Below are 21,638 nucleotides of genomic sequence, written 5' to 3'. Positions count from 1 at the left end.
AATGTTCCAGGACAGCGGATCCTGCGGATTCCGGTGCATTAACACGGTCCAAGCACATCCCGAAGCCTGAGAGGAGGATTCCTTTAAGGGCGTGCAGCCCGAGCTTTCCAGGGATCCCAAATGGCATCCCCAAAAAGTGGCACCCCCTGGCTTCAACCCTGTGTTTGTGGGAGATGGAGGTGGGCTTGGGGCTCTGCAGGATTTAGGGATTTCACAGGGATTAGGGACCGAGGAAGAGTGGGAAAGGGGAAAGAAGAAGGGGATAATGAAGGGGCCAAGGGAAAAAAGGGGATAATGAAGGGGGCAAAGAAAAGGGGGAAAAGTGAGGAAAAAAAGAAAGGGGAAGGAAAGATCGTGGTAAGGAAAGAAGCAGGCAAAGAAGGGACAAAAAAGAGGGAAAGGGAAGAAAAGGACAACACAGGTGGCAAAAAAAAAAGAAAAAGAAAGAATGGAATAAAGGATGAAGGGAGGACAGGGGGCAAAAAAGGTGAAAAAGGTGACAAGGAAAGGGAGGGGAAACAAGGGGGTAAACAAAGAAAAGGGAAAGAAAACGGTGAAGCAAAAAGTGGGCAAAGAACAGGTAAAGGTGGAGCTAAGGAAGGAAGCTGGCAATAAAGGGGCAACAAAAGAAGTGGGGAAATGAGTAAAGAGAAGGATTAGGCAAAGAACGAGGAAAGGGGCCCGGGGTTTCCCCGGCGCTGAGGAGGAGGCTCCCGTGCCCTTACAGGGGCGTCCGGAGGGGCGGTCTGTTCCCGCTCCGTCCCAAATCTCGAGGAAACGAAACCGCCGGCGCTGGGCCCGCCCCGCGGCGCCTCCACCTCCCGGAGCCGCACGCGTTCGCAGGTGCCACCACAGCTGTCCCCCAGCCCGAGGCATGCAGTCGCCGCTTCCGCCCTACGAGGTGCTGCCGACCGAGGTGAGCATGGAGGAGATGCCCCGGAGCACCACGGTGCTGGTGGAGGAGACGCAGCAGCAGCAGCAGCCGCCGCCGCGGGACCACCTGGTGTGGTCCCTGTTCACCACCCTGTACGGCAACTTCTGCTGCCTCGGCCTCCTGGCCTTCGTCTTCTCCGTCAAGGTGAGGAGCCCGGGGGGACACCGCGGGTGGGGGCGGCCCCGGGGACAGCCACCGAACCCCGGACATCAGAGACACCCACTCAGTCACCAGCCCGGGATGCCCCATGGACACCACTGAGCCCCTGTGGACCCCACAGAGCTCCCGGTCCCAGGGTGACCCATGGACCCCACAAACCCCAGACCAGAGGGTGTCCCAGGGACCCCACAGAGTCCCCTCTTCATGGAGCACTGGCCCCACAGACTCCCCTCTTTATGGACCCCTGACCCCACAGAGTCCCCTCTTTATGAAGCACTGGCCCCACTGTGTCCCCTCTTCATGGAGCACTGGCCCCACTGAGTCCCCCCTTTATGGAGCCCTGACCCCACAGAGTCCCCCCTGCATGGAGCACTGGCCCCACTGAGTCCCCCCGTTTATGGAGCACTGGCCCCACAGAGTCCCCCCTTTATGGAGCCCTGACCCCACAGAGTCCCCCCTTTATGGAGCCCTGACCCCACAGAGTCCCCCCTGCATGGAGCACTGGCCCCACAGAGTCCCCCCTTTATGGAGCACTGGCCCCACCGAGTCCCCTCTTTATGGAGCCCTGACCCCACAGAGTCCTCTCTTCATGGAGCACTGGCCCCACAGAGTGCCGGCTACGAGTTCTGCAGGGTTTTGGGGCAGGGAGGGCAGTGGGCACCTCAGGGTACCCCCGGTGTTTTGGGGAGGGTTCAGCCCGATCTGGCACCTCCAGCACTTCTCCCACAGCCCTGAGCCCCCCGGGACACCCCCACCTCACTCTCCTGACTCTGCTCTGCCTGCCCCCAGTCCAGAGACCGCAAAGTGCTCGGTGACTACAGCGGGGCCCTGAGCTACGGCTCCACGGCCAAATGCCTGAACATCACGGCCCTGGTGATCAACATCGTCATCGTCGTCCTCGTCATTGTCTTCGTCTCCCTGGCCTTAGCCGGGGTCTTCAGCCACCGCCAGCCGTATGGGGGATATGGATACGGGTACGGCTCCACCTAAGTGCCTGCCCTCCTTGTCCTCGGGCTGTGCTTCCTTCTTGGGGCTGGAGCCAAAATCCACGACAATCCACCACAATCCACGTGCCTCGCCCGGAGCTCGCTGCTCTCCTGTCCCTGTCCCTCCCCACTCGGAGCTCTCGTGGTGGCTGGAGCTGCCTGGGGATGGACACGGCGCCCCCGAGAGCAGCTGAGCACCCCAGCCCTGCCACAGCCTGCTTGGAGCCCCAGCTGCCTCAAAACAATGCTGAGGAGGAGCTCCTGGTTCAGAGAAACCCTGCTCCCTGAAATAAATGTTTTTTTTACTTTTGCCTTGTCTCAGTTTCGTATCATTGAGGATGTGGTTTGGGGTTTGCTCTGCAGCAGCTTGGCAGGATGAGAAACGGGGTCAGCCCGTGGGATGGGCCTGGGGGAGGAGGTGTTTGAGGGTCCGCAGGAGCAGGGGAGAGATGAGAATCTTGACTCCGTGTTTCAGAAGGCTGATTTATTATTTTATTATATATATTATATCTTTTAAAAGTTATATACTAAGGAAAGAGAAAGGAGACATCAGAAGGCTATCAAGGAAAGGAATGATAAAATCTTGTGACTGACCAGAGACACAACACAGCTGGACCTGTGATTGGTCATCAAGTAGAAACAATTCATGTGAGACCAATCAAAGATGCACCTGCCACATTCCACAGCAGCAGGTAATTATTGTTTACATTTCTTTTCTGAGGCATCTCAGGAGAAAAATCCTAGCAAAAGGATTTTCATAAAATGTGTCAGTAACACCTGAGGGAGGTGGAAAGTGTCCCCCATCACGGAGACACTGCTCAGGGGACACCCCAGGCCCCCTGAACCTGGATCCTGCATCTGCACGGGCAGTGAAGCTCCTGGAAGGGTCACATGAGGGTGAGGATGGGAGCTGATCCCTGCTGGGTGTCACCAGGAGCATTCCCATCCTCTCCAGCCCTCAGGAGGGGCTGGCAGCAAGCAGAGCGGAGGGCAAGCTAGCTTTGGGGGGGCCGGACGTGCAAAGGGCTTGAGCAGGATGAGCTGGAATGGGACTGAGCGGGGCTGGAGAGCCTCCCAGAGGGAAGGGATGGTGGGTTCTGCGGTTCCATCCCAAATCACCCCAGCGGGGCTGGATTGCCCATCTCCCTCTGCAGCCAGGGGAGCTGGGATCCTCTGTGCGATGCTCACAGCCCCCATCCCACGTGCCTGGAGCCCAGTTTGCCTGGGCACAGCCGCCCATGTGCCCGCAGCAGGAAGCAGGGCATGAATTCCGTGTCCCGCCCGGCTGCCATGCGCAGCCTTCGCTTTCACTATCAGCTCATCCCAGCCCGCAGCTCCCTCCCTTTGTGCTCCAGATTCCCTCCTCATCCCACAGCAGAGCGAGCTGCGGCCAGAGGGAGCCGCACCAAGCACCAGGAGTCCCTCCCTGTCCCTGTCCCTGGCTGGCAGGGCGGGATCCTCACACTTCGAGGCCGCCACACGTGTCCCTCCCTGCCCAGCCCGTGTCCCTCCCTGGCTGGCCCCGGAGTGGCCCCGGAGGGGACGTGGGCAGCCCTGGCCCGGCCCATGTGGCAGAGCCCCGGCCCTGCAGCTGGCCTGGCTTCCCCTGGGCACCCCTGGCCCTCGGCAGGGCCCGGTCCCGGGGGCTGGGGCCCCGCACGGAGGAGAACAAAAGCGCGATTTTGCCTCTCCCCACGAACACGGGGCTCCTGCCAAGACGCCACTCGTAAGATGTCAGAAATCCCACTCACAAACACAGCGGATATTTGTTGCAGGATCGCTGGCACTGAGCCTCCGGTGAATCATTTTCTGCTCTGCTTTTTTCCCGGAAAACACGGGCTCCTTGCTGCAAAAGGAATCCGCGGCCTGCCCGGCCCCAGGCTCGGCCTGCCCAAAACCAGCGCAGCCAATGGGAACTCAGGCCAGCAAAGGCCACTGCTCCAAGATCCCCATTTCCTCCTTCTCCCTGTTTTTTATCAGCAGTTTCCGGCACAAATCTAAAGGGCAACCCCACACAAGTTGATATGGAAAAGATTGACCCTTTCACATCCCAAAGCAGCCACAGGCAAAGCCTCCCTCCCTCCCTCCTGTGACCACCCCAGGCTGCCATGGACAGCTCCCGCAGCCCACCGGCCACCCAAACTCGGGAGGAGAACAAAAACCCTCCAGCACGATGCTTGTAGTGACAGAGAATGAGGCATTGCTTTGTCCTGGCCACGACTTGCCATGGAAAACATTCCCATCCACGCATAGTTCCTTACATGGTGTTTCCCATGTCTACACGGACAAAAAGCCAAAGAAATTCCCGTTCAGATGTCTTAAATTACACTTAGGAATTGCACTTACACTTAAGAATTACAATTCTTAGTATTAGATCTCCTATCAGTTCTTGATCCCTTCACCTTCGAACCCCATTTTTCGGTTCTCTCAAGGATTCATTTTCCAGACAGAGCGGCGATGTTGGTTAATGGTCTCTAATGGTCCCTAATAGTGGCTAATGTTCTCTAATGCTCTTATGGCAACTCCCAATCTGTGCCTGTTCAGATCACGGCCCTCTCCCGATGAACAGAATCTTTCAAAGAAAAACTTGATTTCCCCTCCCCTTTGGCACAGGCGAACAAAATCCTGATTAATGTTACATTAAAAAAAATTAAAGTTTTTATCATTTCAAACATCCCCTCCAGCCCCTCGGAGTCCTCAGGGCTCTCCCAAACCCCTTTAAGCCCCCCAGAGTGCCCAGGGCTGCCCTGCACCCCCAGCCTGCGTGGGCTGGGGGTCCCAGCGGGCCGTGCCCCCCCTCCCTCTGCGGGGCGGTGCGGGGCCGGTCCCCCGCCCTGAGCGAGCTCCGCTCCCGTTCCCGACGCTCATTCCCGGCCATGGAGCCCCGGCAGGCGGACGTGTCCATCCCGCTGCAGTCCTCCGGCTGGGGGGCGGCCGCCCCCGGGCCCCGCTCCGAGCCGCAGCCCCGGGACTACGTGCTCTGGTCGGTGTTCAATGTGCTGCTGTGGTGCGCGCTGGGCGGGCTGGGCTGCTGCGGCTTCCCCGCGCTCGTCTGCTCTGTCAAGGTGAGGGAGGGGCCGGGGACTCCCGCCAGACCCGCCCCGGATCGAGCCCTGATCGGCCCCGGGACCCCCACCCAGACCGACCCCAGCCAGACCCTCCCGGGGCTCCCCGAGCCCGGCACGGGAACCCCGACGTGTCCCGGCTCCATCCCCACTCCGGAGCCCCGACCCAGCCCCACCCGGACCTTCCTCTCACCCGGGGATCCCCCGGCCCTCCCTGACACCCCCGCTCCTCTCCCCCTGCCCACCGCCCTCCAAACGCCTCTCCCATCCCGGATCCCAGATCCCCTCTCCCATCCCGGACCCCCAGTCTGGTCTCCCATCCCTGATGCCAGCCCCCCTCGGGACCCCCAAAGCCACACTGCGCCTACCCTGGGACCCCCAAATTCGTGTGCCCACCCCGGAACCCCCAAAGCCACACTGTGCCCACCCCGGGACCCCCAAAGCCACACTGTGCCCCCCCGGGACCCCCAAAGCCACATTGTGCCCACCCCGGGACCCCCAAAGCCACATTGTGCCCACCCCGGGACCCCCAAAGCCGTGTGCCCACCCCAGGACCCCCAAAGCCGTGTGCCCACCCCCGGGACTTCCAAAGCCACACTGTGCCCACCCCGGGACCCCCAAAGCCGTGTGCCCACCCCGGGACCCCCAAAGCCACACTGTGCCCATCCCGGGACCCCCAAATCCGTGTCCCCCAGCCCCCGCTGGCCTCGCCCCATGCCCCGGGTGACACATGTGTCCGCAGGGTCCCAGCACAACTTCGCGGCCACCCCGGGGGGCTTGGCCCCCCAATTTGCGCCCCACACACACCGAGCCCCCCGCTTGTCCCCCAGGCCCGTGACTGCAAGCTGTCGGGGGACCTGGAGGGTGCGCGGCGCCACAGCCACCGCGCCAGGGTGGCCAACATCGTCTGCTCCGTGGCGGTGGCGCTCGTCTGGCTCATCTTCATCGTCATCTTCGCCACCTTCATATCCCGGTTCAGGCACACCTGACCGGCGCCCGGCCCCACCCGCGGGGTGCTGCCTCCTCCTCCTGCCTCCAAAATGTGCCCGGCCGGGGCGCGGGGGCGCGGGGAGTGACTCCGGTGTCCCCGCTGTCCCCGCACGGCCCCGGGAGGGAACGGGACGGGATGGGGCGGCCAGGCTGGGGCGTGGGGGATAGGGGACAGCCCCCCACTCCCCCGCTTGGCTGCGCTCACACGCTCCCCGGCACCTGTGACACACCTGTGGGTCACTGCACCTATGACACACCTGTGGGGCACCGCTGCCACCGATGGAGTTGTCCCGTCTCTGTCACCTCCTCCACCGCGGGACATCGCGGAGAGAGAGTCCTCGGGCATCCTTGCGGCGTCCTCCTCCTCCTCCTCCTCCTGCTGCTCCCATCCCTGCCTCCATCCCGCCGCGGAGCAGGGCGCTTCCAGCCCAAATCCCATCTGGGATGTTATAGATACATATGATAATATTGGCTTTTCGCAAATATTAAAATAGATTTTATACGTGTAGTGTTATAACAAAGTTTTACACCACACATTTTATACGTGTAGTGTATAACTCCGTTATAAATATATAGTTTTTATTTCAGCTGTTAATTAAGCTTGGGCATTTTAGTAAAACAGCTAAGATAAGCATGCTTGTGTTAAAATGCCTGCCTAGATGAGATAATATCCAATAAACAAATGAAAAAAGACTCCTGCTTACAGATATACCAAGTATCAACCCTCGCCATCTAGAGACAGTGTGGGCCAAACCAAAACTAAAAATAATAATAAGAAAAACCCTAAAACCACAACCAAAATATTACACATCCTCTAAAAAAGTAAAACCAAAAAAGAGTCATAGTAAACAGTCCTTAAAATATGCAAACTAGTTTAAGAAAAAAGTTTACTGTACATCAGAGTCTATAAATATACAATGGGCTGATATTAGAAAAAACTTGTTTAAGAAGCATCTCCCCGGAGATAACGGTGTGCTCTTAACTGAGCACCAAGACACACCCAGCCGTAATCTTTATGTTCCTTGTCTCCTACTATCCTTTATTAAACTTTTAAAATTTTCACAAGAGAGTAAAAGCGTTTTCCACATTGGAGATAACAGGAAAATGAAATTTAAGCCCCTCCGCGTGTCCTGCCCGCTGACCCTGCAGCCCGGGTGCCGGGGAGCGCCGTGGGTGCTGCCCTTCCACCTTTCCACATGAAATTCCCATTCCACCCATCCCGCAGCCCAAAGGTGCTGCCGAGGGGGGTCAGCCCTGCCCAGCTCACCTGGAGCGGGGTTTGGAGGTGCCTGTGCCAGCCGGGGCCGCGCAGTTCCCGGGCTCCGCCTCGCAGAGCTCCTCATCCAGGGAGGAAGGCTGGGCTCGCCCTCCCAGCCCGGCCTGCGGGACAACCGCATCCCTCAGGGCTGTAATTTCCCGGGTTTATATTTAGTGGAGCAGGGATATAAAGGGGGCGCGGGCCGCCGGAGCCGCGGGGTCCCTCTCCGAGCCCACCATGGACACCTCGTACCCGCGTGAGGAGCGGCCGCGCCCCAAGCAGGGGCCGCCCCCCGCCGCCCCCCAAGCCCCCCGCGACCACCTGCTCTGGGCCGTCTTCAACACCCTCTACATGAACTTCTGCTGCCTCGGCTTCGTGGCGCTCGCCTTCGCTGTCAAGGTACGGCCCCGGAGCGCTCGGGGCTCGGGAGGGACGGGAGGGATGCCCAAGGAGGCAGCGAGAGCTTGGGAGAACTCCCGGAGGGGCTGGGGAGGGCAGATCCCAGCTCTCCACAGGCGGTGGCACCTGCCGCTGGTGAATCCTCCCTGCTCTTCCCGCCACCGATTCCGGAGGCTGGAATAACCACAGCCCCCTGCCCAGCACCCGAGGAGCAGCTGTGTGATCCTAAAAAATGCCGTGGGGGCTGTGATTTCACCAGCACCCCCCCCCGGCAGGAGCAGCTCCAGCTGGGGGAAAATGGGAACAAGCAGAGACTGGGGTCAGAGAGGCTCTGGAGGTAGCAGGAGGGAAAATCCCAACTCCAGCTGGGCTAGACTGGGATAGAAAAATGGGGACAGGCAGGGGCTGGAGCCAGAGAGGATCCAAAGGAAGCAGGAGGGAAAATCCCAGCTCCAGCTGGACTAGACTGGGACAGAAAAATGGGGACAGGCAGGGGCTGAAACCAGAGAGGCTCTGGATGAAGCAGGGAGGAAAACACAAGTGGGAAAGGATGGATGGATGGATGGATGGATGGATGGATGGATGGATGGATGGATGGATGGATGGATGGATGGATGGATGGATGGAGGGTTGCAAGGGGAACAAAGCCCTGGAGCAGGATGGGGCTGCAGGAAGGGGGCGCAGGAATAGCTCAGGGAAAGAGCTGCAAGAGGAGGCTTTGGGAAGGAGCTGGGGGAAGGGGATGAGGGAAGGGGCTGTGGGAAGGGGGCTTTGGAAAGGGCTGAGGGAAGGGGCTGTGGGAGGGATCTCTCCAAAGGGGTTGAAGGAAGGGGATGAGGGAAGGGGCTGAGGGAAGGCTCTCTCCTCGGCCGCTGCAGGCTCGGGACAGGAAGGTGTCCGGGGACGTGGAAGCCGCTCGTCACTTCAGCTCCAAGGCGCGGTGCTACAACGCGCTGGCCACGGCGGGCAGCGTGGTGCTGCCCCTGCTGCTCGGGGCCCTCATTGTCACCGGCGTCATCCACCTCTCCAAGCTGGCCCAGGATTCCGTGGGCTTCTTCACCTACCAGCTCAGCGGCAGCGACGACGAGGACCAGTGACCCCGGGTGGTGGCACCTCCTCTGCTCCCAAAAGGCCACCACCCTGTCTGTCACCCCACCCTCCAAACCCCGTTATTTTTGTTTATCCTGTGGGATTTTTTACCTCCTGTTATCCCGTGTGGAGCCCCAGTTTCCGTGGTTGCTATTTAAATCATTAAACGCTTCACACAGCGCGAGTTTCTGCGTGTGGGAAGGGGCAGGGGGGTGCCAAAGGGAAAACATAAATTGGGATTTTTGGCTCTGATGGGGCTCCTGGCAGCCAGGAGACACCATTGTTCCCACAGCCTTTAGGGCCACCTTTGGCCCCAGGACTGAGGAGGGGAGGAAGCAGAGACGCTCCTGGGCCTCGTGGGGGCAGGGTGAAGCAAATGGGGTGTCCCCTCCCCACCCCAAATGGAGCTGAGACCTGCAAACCCATTGCAGCAACACTGACACCCCCAGCCAGGACAGGGGGGAGTCGGGAAGCACCCGCAGTGCTCCCTGCTCTCCATGCCTGGGCTGGAGACGGCTCATTTTGGGATAAGGAACCCCTTTTTTGAGGCTGAACCCCTTTCAGTGCCGACTAGCCCTGGCTCCAGCGGGGCTGCATCCCAGCCCCATCCAAATCCCAACCCCGGTGCAGTGCACAGGGCTGGGGACAGCACGGTCCCTTTGTCGTGCCAAGAGCTGCCGCTAATTAGGGGCTGGCGGCTCTGATGAGGCTGGAGCAGGACCCGAGTAATTACAGGGCAGCGGGAACGTCCCTGGTCCAGCCCTGAGCATTCCCAGATGCCTCGGGGCACGGAGCAGCCGCGGGGCTTTTTATAAACCGGGCCGAGATTCCTGGGGTTGGTTTGGCCGGGACAGAGCCCTCGGGGCAGGGAACGCCCCCGGCATTCCCTGAATCCCACCCAGGATGGGACACGGAGGGGAGGAGGATGTGCAGCCCAGAGCCAGGGGCTGGGAGCACCGAGCCCGCCCTGGGCAGGCACGGGAATTCCTTGGGATTCCTGGGACACCAAACACCGTGTGCCAGGGCAAAGCCACAGCAGCTCTGTGCTCAGGCTGCCCCTGCCACCCTCTGACAGGATAACGCTGCAGTTCTCTGGTGTCCAGGCTTCCTGCAGCGCTTCAGACGCCAAGTGAAAAAGGATTTAACTCCAGAAGTGCTTGAAAAGAGAGGGAATAGTGTAGATAAGGGTTTAAAAGCATGTGAGGGATGTTACACACCAAATAACAGGAGTGCAGCTGTGTGCTGCCCACACGGGGTTAAAAGGCTTTCTGCTGCATATTTTGGAGTAGTACTTAGAGCCAAAACATCGTTCATCTGGTGCAACAGCACTGGCTGAGCCTCCACAGCCCTTTGAGCCCACGGAGCAGCACATGGGGAAGGCAAGGAGCAAGGCAGGAGCAGCTAGAGGAGCTGGAGCCAGGATCCTGGAGTCAGGAATGGGCTTCCTTACAAACACAAACATGCTGAGAGCATAAACAGCTCCTGGGTGTTCAGCAAACACCTTTGAAAGGGACATTTTCAGGCTTGGTTTCCTCTCCTGTGCGGAGTAAGAGGTGTGTGGAGGGGAGTGGGGGGTTCAGACGTGGTGACAGCTCCAGCCCCTGACCCCTGGGGCCACAAGGGCAGGTGGCACACAGGGACAGGTGGGACACAGGGGCAGGTGGCACACAGGGCCAGGTGGGACACAAGGGCAGGTGGCACACAAGGCCAGGTGGGACACACACAAGGGCAGGTGGCACACAGGGACAGGTGGCACACACAGCCCTGGGGGGACAAAGGGCCCCTGGCACAGCCTGGCACCCCCTTTCCACTCCCTGTTACCTCCCCCTGCACCAACATCCCAGATCCGCTGCTCCAGAGGGCAGCTCCCGGATCAGGCAGGGCTCAGGGGGTGCTGCTGGGAGACCTCTGGATCCATCCAGGTGCTGTGGGGAAGGAGACACCCTGCCCTGCGACAGAAGAGCTTTGTGTCAGCGATGGGGATGGTTTCTCCCCAGGTTATTTCAGGGAGCAGATGCAGGCAGTGCTGCCGTACCCTCCCACAGGGGAAAGCGCTGTCCTGACTCCAGCACAATTTCCAGGGGAGGGGCTGGAGGGTCCCAGGAGGCCTCGGTCACTGCCATCCTGATCTCCTCCCCGGTGATGGTCACCTCCAGCCTGTTGCCCAAGTAGGAGATGCTGGAGAGTTGCAGCTTGGTGATACCATCGGGAAACACAGGATCGAAGAGGAGGCCGGACCTGGTGATCCTGGAAAGGCAGGAGCAGTCAGGGGGGAACAGCAGGAGCCACAGAGGAGACCAGCTCGGGGTCAGGGTCAGGGAGCAGCCGCCTCTCCAGGCATCACCACCTCATGCACACCAGAGGGGTCTGGGAGGGTCCTCAGTGCATCCAAGGAGCTGCTGGGGCTGTGATTCCCAAGACATTCCTGAGTCCCATCCCAGTTCCACAGCTGGGGCCTGGGCTTTCCAGATTTCCTATTTTAAAAACTCAGCCCAGTTCCATCTCAGAGCTTGGCTCCAGCAGCAGCTGTGCTGGCAGAGCTTGGGGAATGCCCTGCTCCTCCTGCTCCCAGAGCAGGGAACCCTCACACACCCACCTCAGCTCCCAATTCCACAGGATGGAGGGATGGGAGCTCAGCAGGAAATGCAGGCACAGGGAGCTCCCAAGGCTCAGAGATAGAGATGGATACAGGGCTTGACCTAAGGCCTCGGAGAAGAGGCTTGAAGGTTTAGAAAAGAAAAGTGAAACAGACGTGAAGTAAGAATTAAGATTTGTCGTTGAAGCAGAAATGTGTTTTAAGCAAGCAGAAATATGCCTCATGGAAGTGAATAAATATGTTAAGTGAGATAGTAGAAAATTTTAAAGTCTAGCACTAGAACTTGTTATAGAGCTGGCAAAAAGTAGAGGATCCACTCCAGCAACAAGTGTCTGGAGAGTTGTATGAGTGGATAGAAAGAAGCACATTGCATCAGAGTCCTGTAAAATGTAGCAATGATTTCCAGCAGTTTGCTGTCATTTGCAGCAATGATAGCAAATTAATGATTGGGTTATGAACATCCTAGCGAGCTTTGTAGAAGTAGCTGGTTGAGGAATATATAAGATATGATAAGAAATACATGACAAGAAATACATAAAAGACATTGTAACTAAAATTAAAACGCCTTCTGGCGTGCTGACACTGAATGTCGGTGTCAGCCTTCCATGAGACTGATTTTGCAATAAATAAACCATCTTTTAATTGCCTCATCGGTTGACCCTGTCTGCTCTGTATCCCCAGCAGTGCTCCCTCCCCAGAAACAATGGAACAAACATCCCAACCCAGCCCTGAGCCCAGGCCAAGCTGCCTGTGTGGGCGTTGGCTTTGCGTGAGGAAAAACAAGGGCCCCTCTTGTCCCCGGCCCAAATCCTGCGCTCCAGAGCTCTCCACCAGCAGCTCCAGAGGCTGAGAGGGCTGCAGGGGCTCAGAGGAGGTTTGGAGGCCTGGGGAGCCCCAGCACTGTGCAGGATCCATGTCCCATGGAAGAAAGGGCAGGACTGTGGTTGCACAATGTCACCGCCACCTCTGGAACTTGGCCAGAGCCACAAAGCTGTGGCTTGAGCCTGTGCCACCAGGGGCCTGACCCAGCACACACTGGGCACCTGGAGACCTCCCAGCTGGGCCAAAGCCCAGATTTCCAGCTGGGAATATGGGAGCTCACACCCAGCTCCGCCAGGGAATGGGGAACGGGTGGCTTTTCCAGCTGGGAATGGGGCAGCTCACACCCAGCTCCGCCAGGGAATGGGGAGGGATTCCCAGCAGCTCTGGCCACACACATGGAATGAAAATACATGGTTAGGGCTGGAAGTTTACAGTGGGAATCAAAAGGCTCGATCCAGCCTCAATTAAACCAGGAATAGGCTGAAGAGACGGCGGCTCCGGGGTGGAAACCACCACGGCTCTGAAATTACATTAACAGCTCCATGTTTTCCCGGGATATTTTAAAGTTGAGGCAATGCCTGCCCAGCACTTGGCTCCAGGGAGGCTGCAGGAGGTGTTTCCTCACCACATCCTAAGGAGACAGGAGGATGCTGCTGCTGAAGCTGAGATGCCCTGGATTGTCAAGCAAATTTATTCCATTTGCCACCTGTATGGCAGCTGTCTTCTGTTAAGTGGGCAGTTTTCCTTATCTCTTCCATAACTATTCTGAGGAGACATCTGCTGATAACAGCTATTGAATGTCACTGCATGGCTGATAAGAGCTACAGCATCCCATTGTGAGATGTGAGCCCAGAGGGGAGAGACAAGCATTCTACCCAGATTTAATGTGGAGATTCTGGAGCATCAGCACGGCATCTCCACTGGATTTCCCAGGAGAACAGCAGCTGCCTCTGCTTCCACTGGCTCTTCAGAGGAAGACTACACCCTTTTCTACAGGGTCCCTGCTCCAGCAGAACCACCCCTGACACTGCAGGAGGGCTGCAACCACAATTCCAATGGGACTGCCACCAACACCCTGACCCACAAGGTGTCAGGTTGGGTTCTGACTCTGTCAGTGTTGCTTTAGTTTATTGCATTGGTTGTTTCATACTTTTATTTTCTTCCCTATTAAAGAACTGTATTTCCTGCTTGTATATTTTTTGCCTGAGAGCCCCTTAATTTAAAATTTATAGCAATTCAGAGGGAGAGGTTTTACATTTTCCATTTCCTGCCTTCCTTGGCAGGCACCTGTCTTTCCAAACCAAGACAAGAGAACAGGCTTAGGGAATAGAATTTTGCTTCCCAAATGTGACTTGTCATGAGCTCTTACCTGGGAACAGGAGAGAGCTCCAGCCAAACAGGGACATTTTAAGGGACAAGTGGTAGCTTGGGAGTTAAAAGCGACACAACAGGTCTCACCTGAACCCTGTGAAGCCGAAGAGGACGACCTGCAGGAATCCACCCATCCCCGTCAGGAAGTTCACAGCTCCCGACCCATCGGCGTTCTCCACCCAGACCTGACCAGCAGGAGAAAGAGGTGATGCAGGAGTTGGGTTGGGATGCCACCTGCCTGGGAGCAGGAGGGACCTGCAGCCCTTCCACTCACCTTGAAAGGCTCTGTGATGTTGCTGAAGCACTTTTCCATCTGGCTCCAGGCTCTCTGTGGCTCCTTCAGCTCCAGCCAGCCCAGGGCAAACATGCTCTGCCGGAGGGGCATGGTGACAGCGCGGTGGAGCAGCGCCACCTCCCACCCCTCCATCCAGAGGGAGCGGCTCCAGGGCACATCCCAGCTCAGCACTGTGCCCTGGATGGAGCCCCCGCTGCCAGGGGTGAGTGCCAGGCCGGGCTCTGCCCTCTCCTCACCCAGGTCATGGCCGGCCCGGCCGGGTCCGTGACGGGCTCGTACATCTCCAGGTCGTTCCTCCGCACCTCGGCACTCATGGGGTGCATCAGTGGGAACCCCAGCAGGACCACATCTGCCTGCTTCACCGGCTCACCTGGGGACAGGGCTGCTCAGACACCTCCCAAATTTCCCAAGTTTTTGAGCCCACTGATGAGAAACCATCCAGTGAGGCAGGAAAACCACCCCTAGCCCAGTGTGTTGCACTGCAGCAACAGCAGGGACTCTTCTTCTGCCATTCCCAATGGAATTCTGATCCTTCCAGGATTAAAAGTGTCATCCGTGGGCTGAGCCACCTCCATGGGCTGCTGCCCCCTGCCTCCCTGCTCACCTGGGCTGTAGCCATCGTACTCAGGGTGGTATTTCCTCTCCTCATCAAAGGGCACTTTGATTTTCCTGGCACGGTCCTCCCACTCCTCTGGCACCGGGAGCAGCAGGTCCCGAGCCAAGTCAGCGGCAAAATTTAAGCTGGAGAGAAGGAGGAGCAAGGTTTTATGTCAGGGATGGGTGATGGTGAGAGGAGAGAAGGGACAGAAGGAGCTGCAAGTAAAAGCTGCTGGGGAAGAACAAGGGGCAGAGATTGAACCAGGGATAACAGCTTCCATCATGGAGCCAGGAGCTCCTTTCCCTGGCTGTGGGCGTCTCCAGCTGGCCAACAGCACAGACACCCCAGGAATGCCCAGGGAGAAGCCCTGCTGTGGATGGAGATCCCTCCCAGCCCCACATGGGCACTGAACAGGTCAGAGGAGCCGGGGGAGCCCCCACTCTCCCTGTGACTGCAGAGGGAATGAGGAGAGGGAGGAAGGATCCCCTTGGGAGCCCCCTGCTCCCACCCCTGAGAGCAGAGAGCCAGGCCAGGCTCCCAGGTGGGATCCCAAGCATTACCTGCGCCGGGCCACGGCGTTGGTGTAAGCAGAGTTGTCCACCTGGCTGTGGTACTCGTCTGGGGGCATGACACCTGCGGGGACAGCAGGGGACACCTGGCACCCCAGCACACCCAGGGCTGCTCTGGGCCTCTCCTCGGGGACACAGAGGGGAAGGGGACCCTGCTGCCCCTCTGGATCCTGCTGGCAGGATCCCACACAGTCCCAGCGGGATGCTCAGTGGGGAACACGCATGCTGCTGTGTGGGAAATGGAAAGATAGAAACTTCCACAGATGCAGGAAGGTTTAATTTGCAGCCTTGGAAGGAGCTTGGATTGATGTAAAAATAAAGCATGCAGACATTAAGTAGAAAAATCATAAACTAATGCTTCTATAGTTATAAGTAAGAATAAGCCTTAAGCAAGTAAGAAACTATTGAAAAGATGGTGAAGGGTTTATAAGGTAAGAGTGGAATTGTACAGAATAAGCTAAGAGTTTAGATGTTACAATAGAGGCGTGTGTGTGTGTGTGTGTGTGTGTGTGTGTGTGTGTGTACATAAAATAACAGTCTGTTGGTTAAAAGTATCCATACTGCAGTAACAGTAAGTAAAGGTGACAGGTTAGAAAAGCAAAACATACTCTGTAGCGACAGTTCATTGGATTAGAGAGTTATATATCATCTTGTAAAGTTATATATTGTCTTGCAAAGTTATACATTGTCTTGTAAAGTTATATATTGTCTTGTAACAAAGAACTTTTGACTGTGTGGAGCTATGGCTGACTGCTTGCTGTCTCAAAATCTCATGGCCTCTGAGACTGATGTTTATTTAAACAATAAATTGTCTTTAGTCCTTTAGACTGATTTTAGTCCTGTCCCTTTAATTAATGCAGTGACAGAGACAGTGCTGAAGCAGGAACAACCCGGGGTGCAGCTCTGGCTGGTGCATGCAGGCACCTCATCCTCAGGGCAGCCTGAAGGGCACCTCCAAGCCATGGAACCCCAGGGTGGTTTGGGTTGTCTTAAAGCTCATCCAGTTCCATGGGCAGGGACACCTTCCACAGACCAGGTGGCTCCAAGCCTCTGCTTTCCACCCCACTGCCATGGCAGAAGTACCTCTGATGTGGTAGAGCTGCTCCTCCTCACTCCACACCATCCTGCTGCACCAGTACTGAGCCACGGCTTCCACCAGCTCCCAGCCCCCGTCCTCCCGGAACAGCTTCAGGTCCTGGAGAAAGACAGGGGAATAAGGGGGAGACTCCACCAGGCCCAAAGTCAGCGAGACGATGGAGAGGAGCTCTGAGGAGATGGAGGGAGCAGGAGGAAAGACTGGCCTGGTTTGAGCCAACAGGATGCTGAGTCGCTCACAGGAGCAAGGACAGAGCAGGCAGGGCTGCAGGAGGGAGCCTGCGGAGCAGAGAGAGCAGAATTCCTCAGGGAAGGGACAGTGACAGTGTCCAGGTGTCCTGCCACCGGGCCATCAGGCGGAGCACCGTCCCTTTACCTGCGTGGTGCAGTAATACTGCTCGAAGGCCATCAGGACATCCCCGCTGATGTGGATTTCCTGCGCTCCGTAGATCTCCTCAGGACACACCTCCCGGCCCGTGGCTGCGCTCTCCCACGGGAACTTCGCGCCCTGCCAGAGAAGGCATCCGTGAGTACATCGCCCTGGGCTGTGCCCGCTGAAACAGCCCGGGACTACCCTGGGGACAGGGACAGGTGCCACCCCAGCCCGGGACTGTCCTGGGGACAGGGACAGGTGCCACCCCAGCCCGGGATTGCCCTGGAGACAGGGACTGGTGCCACCTCAGCCCGGGATTGCCCTGGGGACAGGGACAGCTGCCACCCCACCCGGGACTGCCCTGGGGACAGGGACAGCTGCCACCCCAGCCCGGGATTGCCCTGGGGACAGGGACTGGTGTCACCTCAGTCAGGGACGGTCCTGGGGACAGGGACTGGTGCCACCCCAGCCCGGGATTGCCCTGGGGACAGAAGCTGGTGCCACCTCAGCCCAGGACTCCCCTGGGGACAGGGACAGCTGCCACCCCTCCCGGTGTCCCCTGGGGACAGGGACAGCTGCCACCCCTCCCGGTGTCCCCTGGGGACAGGGACAGGTGCCACCCCGCCCGGTGTCCCTGTCGCACCTCGTAGCCCTGCTCCCGCGCGTTTTGCCTGGCGCCCTCCAGCGTGCGGATGCGGTAGTGCAGGATGGCGCGGGCAGCCCCGGGATGCAGCAGCAGGATATTCGGGAACATCCAGGTGTCCTGCGAGGCCGCGCGGCGGGATTGGCTGGGGGGAGGCATCCGAATGCTCCCGCCAGCTCCGCCCTTCAAGCACACCCTCATCCCGATGGAAGGATGGAGTCTCCTCCATCCCACTGGCCGTGCCAAGCCCCCAGCTCAGCACAGCTCCCTTCACCTGGTCCCAGAAGATGTGTCCCCAGTAGTCCTCGCCGCGGGTGCCGTTGGACAAGCCGCCGGGGCTGATGCCGTGGAAGGGCACTCCGGGGCTGTCCCGGGGCGGGAGGGCGCTCAGCAGGTAGTAGAGGCAGCCGTGGAGCGCCTGGCGCAGGGCCGGGGGCCCGTCCAGCTCCACGGAGCAGCCGCGGCGCAGCGCGGCCCAGGCGTGGATGTGGGAGCGGAGCAGGGAGCCCGCCGCCGCCAGCGACAGCCCCGCGCTGTAGCTGCGCTTCGCCTCCTCCTCGCTCCTCGCCACCGCCGTCAGGAACTGCCAGCAGCGCTCCCGCTCCTCCCCGCCCAGCGTCAGCCACTGCGGGATGGGGGTCCACAGCATGTGCACGGTGGGACGGGGGCCCCCCTCCACCTCCGGAACCAGCGTCTGCCCGTAGATGTAGCTGTGGGAGACGGGAAGCGGTTGGAGAAGGTGTTTCTTCCCAGTGTCCCATCCAACCCTGCCCTCTGGCAGTGGGAAGCCATCACAAACGGCCTCTGGTCCCAGGAACCCTGTTATAAAGGTCACCTCCTACAAATCTCCTGTTTTCACCAACCTCACGTCTTTGGAATCACATCTAGCCCCTGTCACCCTCACTGCCCACCCTCACACATCAGAGTGAGGTATAATTTTGGAGTTGCAAGTAATAAAAATGTTACTGTGCTTAATTTCAGGGTCTTTTAAATACACTTACCAGGACGAAGCAGGTGTGAGAAGCCTCCACACCTCTCACCATTCTAATCCCACACTCCTCACCATTCTAATCCCACACTCCTCCCCATTCCAGCCCCACATCCCTCACCATTCTGGCCCCACAACCCTCACCATTCCAGCCCCACACCCTTCACCATTCCATCCCTACATCCCTCACCATCCCAGCCCCACATCCCTCACCATTCTGCCCCCATGCCCCTCACCATTCCAGCCTCACCGTTCCCCTCACCATTCCAACCCCACAATTCCAGCCCCAAACCCCTCACGATTCCAGTCCCACTCCAGCCTTACACCTGCAGTTTATTCCCCGGGGAGAGCAGGGCACTGCACCACAGCCCATGGAGGGTGAGTTCAGGGCAGGGACCCCAATCCCCACACTCACTGCGCTCCCTGGAAGTCTGGGCCTGAGCTCAGGTGCAGGTCCTGGCTCTGTGGCATGAACAGGCTCTGGAGCTGGACGGTGACGGGATGTGTGGAGCCATCCAAGCGCCGGATGGTGACACTGGAGGCCATCAGGTGCACCAGGGAGTGGTGGGCGTACAGCTGCTGGGTGGCCGTGTAGCCAGGGCACTGAATCGTGTGGCTGAAGGTCCCTGCAAGCACAGCCAGAGCCACCAGCCTTTGGAAACACTTGGATCCTGCCCTATCCACTGGTTCCTACTGGCCAAGGAATTGCTTTTCCCGGGATCAGACCCAGTTGTGGACTGGACAACATCACTGACAGCGAGCCTGGCCAAGCTGCTGAGGGATGGTCTGTGCCATCAAACATGATTAAAGAGCGTGTGCCGAGCCTGGCCCCAGCAGGGATAGAGCTACAGCCTGAAAATCACTTATCCCACACAAAAGGGGGATTTTCCGCTCGCTCCAGAGGAGCAGCGCCCCGAGGCAAACGGAGAACGGGGAGAAGGAGGGTGTGACTGAGCACAAGGGGCGGCAGAAGCAGAGAGAACCGAGCCCTGCAGAGCCCCGGGGAGGTGCCGGCTCCCCGCTCACCTGTCCAGGTGTCCAGGGCGAAGCTCTGGGCGGCTCCGGGCGCTGCCATGCGCAGCCCCAGCGGGCTGGGGACATCGGCGCGGTGCGTGTCCCCCGCGGCGCCGCTGTACACGCCGGCGGCGTGCAGGATGTCCCGGAACACGCGGGTGCCCAGCAGGGCGTTGGTCACCGTGGGCAGCAGCCGCGGGTCCCCGGGCAGGGCCGTGGCCGTGAACACGCCGGGGTCGCCCTCGCCATCGGCCATCGCCCACCTGCGGACCGGAGGGATGGGATGAGGGCTGAGGGGAACAAGTCAGCTCCCTGTCACCCCCTCCGCCTGCCACCAGCGGTCTCTGCCACTTTTAGTGTCCCCTCTGGTCACCTCCAGCGGTTTTCCCCCATCCCAGCTTCCTCCCAGCCCCGAGGTGCATCCCCTCCGCTCCCTCACCCCATCTCCAGCCGTCCCAAATGCTGACGGATGAAGGATGAAGCTCACGGGCTTCATCACTTCTCAGCCTCCTCCCTCGTCTGCTGCTGGGACGGGGCCGCACCAGTTTCTCCCAACACACACAGATACCGTCCCCATCTGGCCTCCTCTTCCTCCCAGTGCTGTTCCGTGACACTTTGAAAAGTTCCCGATACTTCCCCCTCTGTCATCTCACTGCATCCCTCTGTTCCCCTCACTCCTGCATATCCAGCTCAGCCTCCTGGGGCAGGACCTTTCTATCCCACTGATTTATACATAAAACTATATTTACGTGCCATGTACAAACATATATATAATTACAGACTAAAGATATGCACAGATACACACGTGCACAAGCAGCCCCTGACAAAAGGCAGCTGCAGCTGGCTCCTGGCAATGCCGGGGACAGGAAAAACACAGGAATGACGAAATGAAGCTCGGAGACACTCCGAGCAGAGCTGGCAATCCAGCCGGGGTGACACAGGGGCAAGGAGGGCGCCCAGCCCCCAGATCCCTCCCCGACAGCAGCCGGATGCAGGAACGCCCAAGCTCAGCTCGATTTCCTCACCCAGGCTGAGCTGGGAGGGAAATCCTGCCTTCGGGAAAGGGAAAAATCCCGGCCCAGCCCAAGCCCCAGGGTGCGGGAGGGAGGAGATGGCTCTTGCCTTCTGTCCCGAGGCCGGGCTGAGCCCGTGCGGGCGGAGAGACGCCGCTCCAGGCAAGGACGGAAGTTGCCCAACCGAGAAAGAAGGAAGGAAATAACTTTTTTTCCCCCGTCTCCTTAAAAAGAAATAGTTGGAAAAATGATCCTGGGCACGCAGGTGTTTGTCCAGCTGAGCTGAGTGCCCGCGGAGGGAGCGCGGCACTCCCTGTGCCGGGGGAGGAGGAACTGAAAGGGGAAAACCGAGTCGGATGAGCTGTGAACCCAAAGCCGCTGGCAGAGAGCCGGGTTAACAGCACACCCCGCTGACCTCCCGTGCCCCCAGCCATGCTCTGACCCTTTCCCGTTTCCAGGGAGGACAGGAATTCCATCTGGACTTTGGCTTTGGCATGATTTTCCCAGCCCCTTCCAGCTGGTCCCGTCCTGGTGGGTCAGGGATCCAGGGCTGGAGCTGCAGCCAAGTGTCACTGGCTGCTCTGAGCAGCCTCCGGTGCTCACCGGGATCCAGCACTTGGCATAACACATCTGTCCTGTGCTGAAAATCCATGGAAAAGCCCTCTGGAGCCTGGCTGGGTCAGTCCTGCAGCTGCCAATGCCCCAGGGATCCAGGGCTGGGATCCCAAGCTTGAGCAGTAACACTTGCTCCCAGCTCTACTCCTTTGCTATTCCAGGGTCTAATCCCAGCTGGGCCCCAGCAGGATTCATCTCCCCTTTGGCTGGTTCCTCACAACCAGCATAGGCTGAGTCCATGGCAAGGGCAGGAATATCCATTCCCTGGGCATCCACAGGGCTTCTGGGGCTCAGGAATCCCCTTCCAGCAGCCACCAGCACTCAGGGACAAGCAGTTCCTTCCCCAGCTGATCCCAGTGGCACGCACCCCACTTCCTTCCCCTTATCAGAGGAATTTGGAAACAGCCCTTTCCAGTGAGCCCTTTCTCACAGAATGGTGCTTTGAGTGTTTCAAAGTTTATAAAAGCCCACAGAAAAGGAGGTACAAGAAGAGAGTTCTGCTCCAAAGGAAGAGTTTTGCTCTAAGGGAAAAGGCTCCTCCAAGAGGAGGTCTCTGCTCCCCAGCAGGGCATCTCAGTGTCCCCCTGTGCTGGCTGGGGACAGGTTTTGGTCTCAGAGTCCTGGGTAGTGCTAAGGGGAAAAAATCCCAAAACAATTAAGGGTAGAAAAATTAAGCAGAGATCAACTTGGGCAAACCTGTCTGTGTCAGGCTGTCCCTCCCTGTGCCCTGGAGCAGTGCCAAGGAGTGGCAGGGGGTGGTGGCAGC

General features: G+C 58.6%; 4 protein-coding genes across 6 annotated transcripts; 3 read left to right on the top strand and 1 right to left on the bottom strand.

Moving 5' to 3' along the window:
• Positions 1–617: 617 nt before the first annotated feature.
• LOC102072970 (interferon-induced transmembrane protein 1) lies at positions 618–2,389 on the top strand. Its single transcript, XM_005494829.4, has 2 exons — positions 618–1,078; positions 1,883–2,389. The coding sequence occupies exons 1-2, from the start codon at positions 875–877 to the stop codon at positions 2,081–2,083; spliced, it is 405 nt and encodes a 134-aa protein (XP_005494886.2). The 5' UTR covers positions 618–874; the 3' UTR covers positions 2,084–2,389.
• A 2,484-nt stretch (positions 2,390–4,873) lies between these two features.
• LOC141729406 (dispanin subfamily A member 2b-like) lies at positions 4,874–6,133 on the top strand. The gene is made up of 2 exons (XM_074543564.1): positions 4,874–5,144; positions 5,975–6,133. Exons 1-2 carry the CDS (start codon positions 4,956–4,958, stop codon positions 6,131–6,133), a joined length of 348 nt encoding a protein of 115 aa, XP_074399665.1. The 5' UTR covers positions 4,874–4,955.
• A 187-nt stretch (positions 6,134–6,320) lies between these two features.
• Positions 6,321–21,472, bottom strand: PGGHG (protein-glucosylgalactosylhydroxylysine glucosidase). Of its 3 annotated transcripts, XM_074543552.1 has the most exons (16): positions 20,367–21,472; positions 19,257–19,507; positions 18,646–18,856; positions 17,517–17,952; positions 17,243–17,362; positions 16,603–16,734; positions 16,215–16,326; positions 15,123–15,195; positions 14,569–14,705; positions 14,201–14,334; positions 13,944–14,039; positions 13,757–13,854; positions 10,916–11,127; positions 7,714–10,829; positions 7,402–7,540; positions 6,321–6,573 (listed from the first exon to the last, which is right to left on the bottom strand). In XM_074543552.1, the coding sequence occupies exons 2-14, from the start codon at positions 19,498–19,500 to the stop codon at positions 10,765–10,767; spliced, it is 2,070 nt and encodes a 689-aa protein (XP_074399653.1). In that variant the 5' UTR covers positions 19,501–19,507; positions 20,367–21,472; the 3' UTR covers positions 6,321–6,573; positions 7,402–7,540; positions 7,714–10,764. The 3 variants fall into 3 exon arrangements, with proteins under 3 accessions (XP_074399653.1, XP_074399652.1, XP_074399654.1); XM_074543551.1 differs by having other exon boundaries at positions 7,402–10,829; XM_074543553.1 differs by lacking the exons at positions 6,321–6,573; positions 7,402–7,540; positions 7,714–10,829; positions 10,916–11,127 and adding an exon at positions 11,159–11,599.
• LOC141729405 (interferon-induced transmembrane protein 5-like) lies at positions 7,630–8,889 on the top strand. Its single transcript, XM_074543563.1, has 2 exons — positions 7,630–7,791; positions 8,670–8,889. Exons 1-2 carry the CDS (start codon positions 7,630–7,632, stop codon positions 8,886–8,888), a joined length of 381 nt encoding a protein of 126 aa, XP_074399664.1. The 3' UTR covers position 8,889.
• Positions 21,473–21,638: the final 166 nt, after the last annotated feature.

This window comes from Zonotrichia albicollis, chromosome 6, assembly GCF_047830755.1.
Source record: "Zonotrichia albicollis isolate bZonAlb1 chromosome 6, bZonAlb1.hap1, whole genome shotgun sequence".
Taxonomy (NCBI): Eukaryota; Metazoa; Chordata; class Aves; order Passeriformes; family Passerellidae; genus Zonotrichia; species Zonotrichia albicollis.
This window is presented reverse-complemented; position numbering and strand designations above follow the sequence as displayed.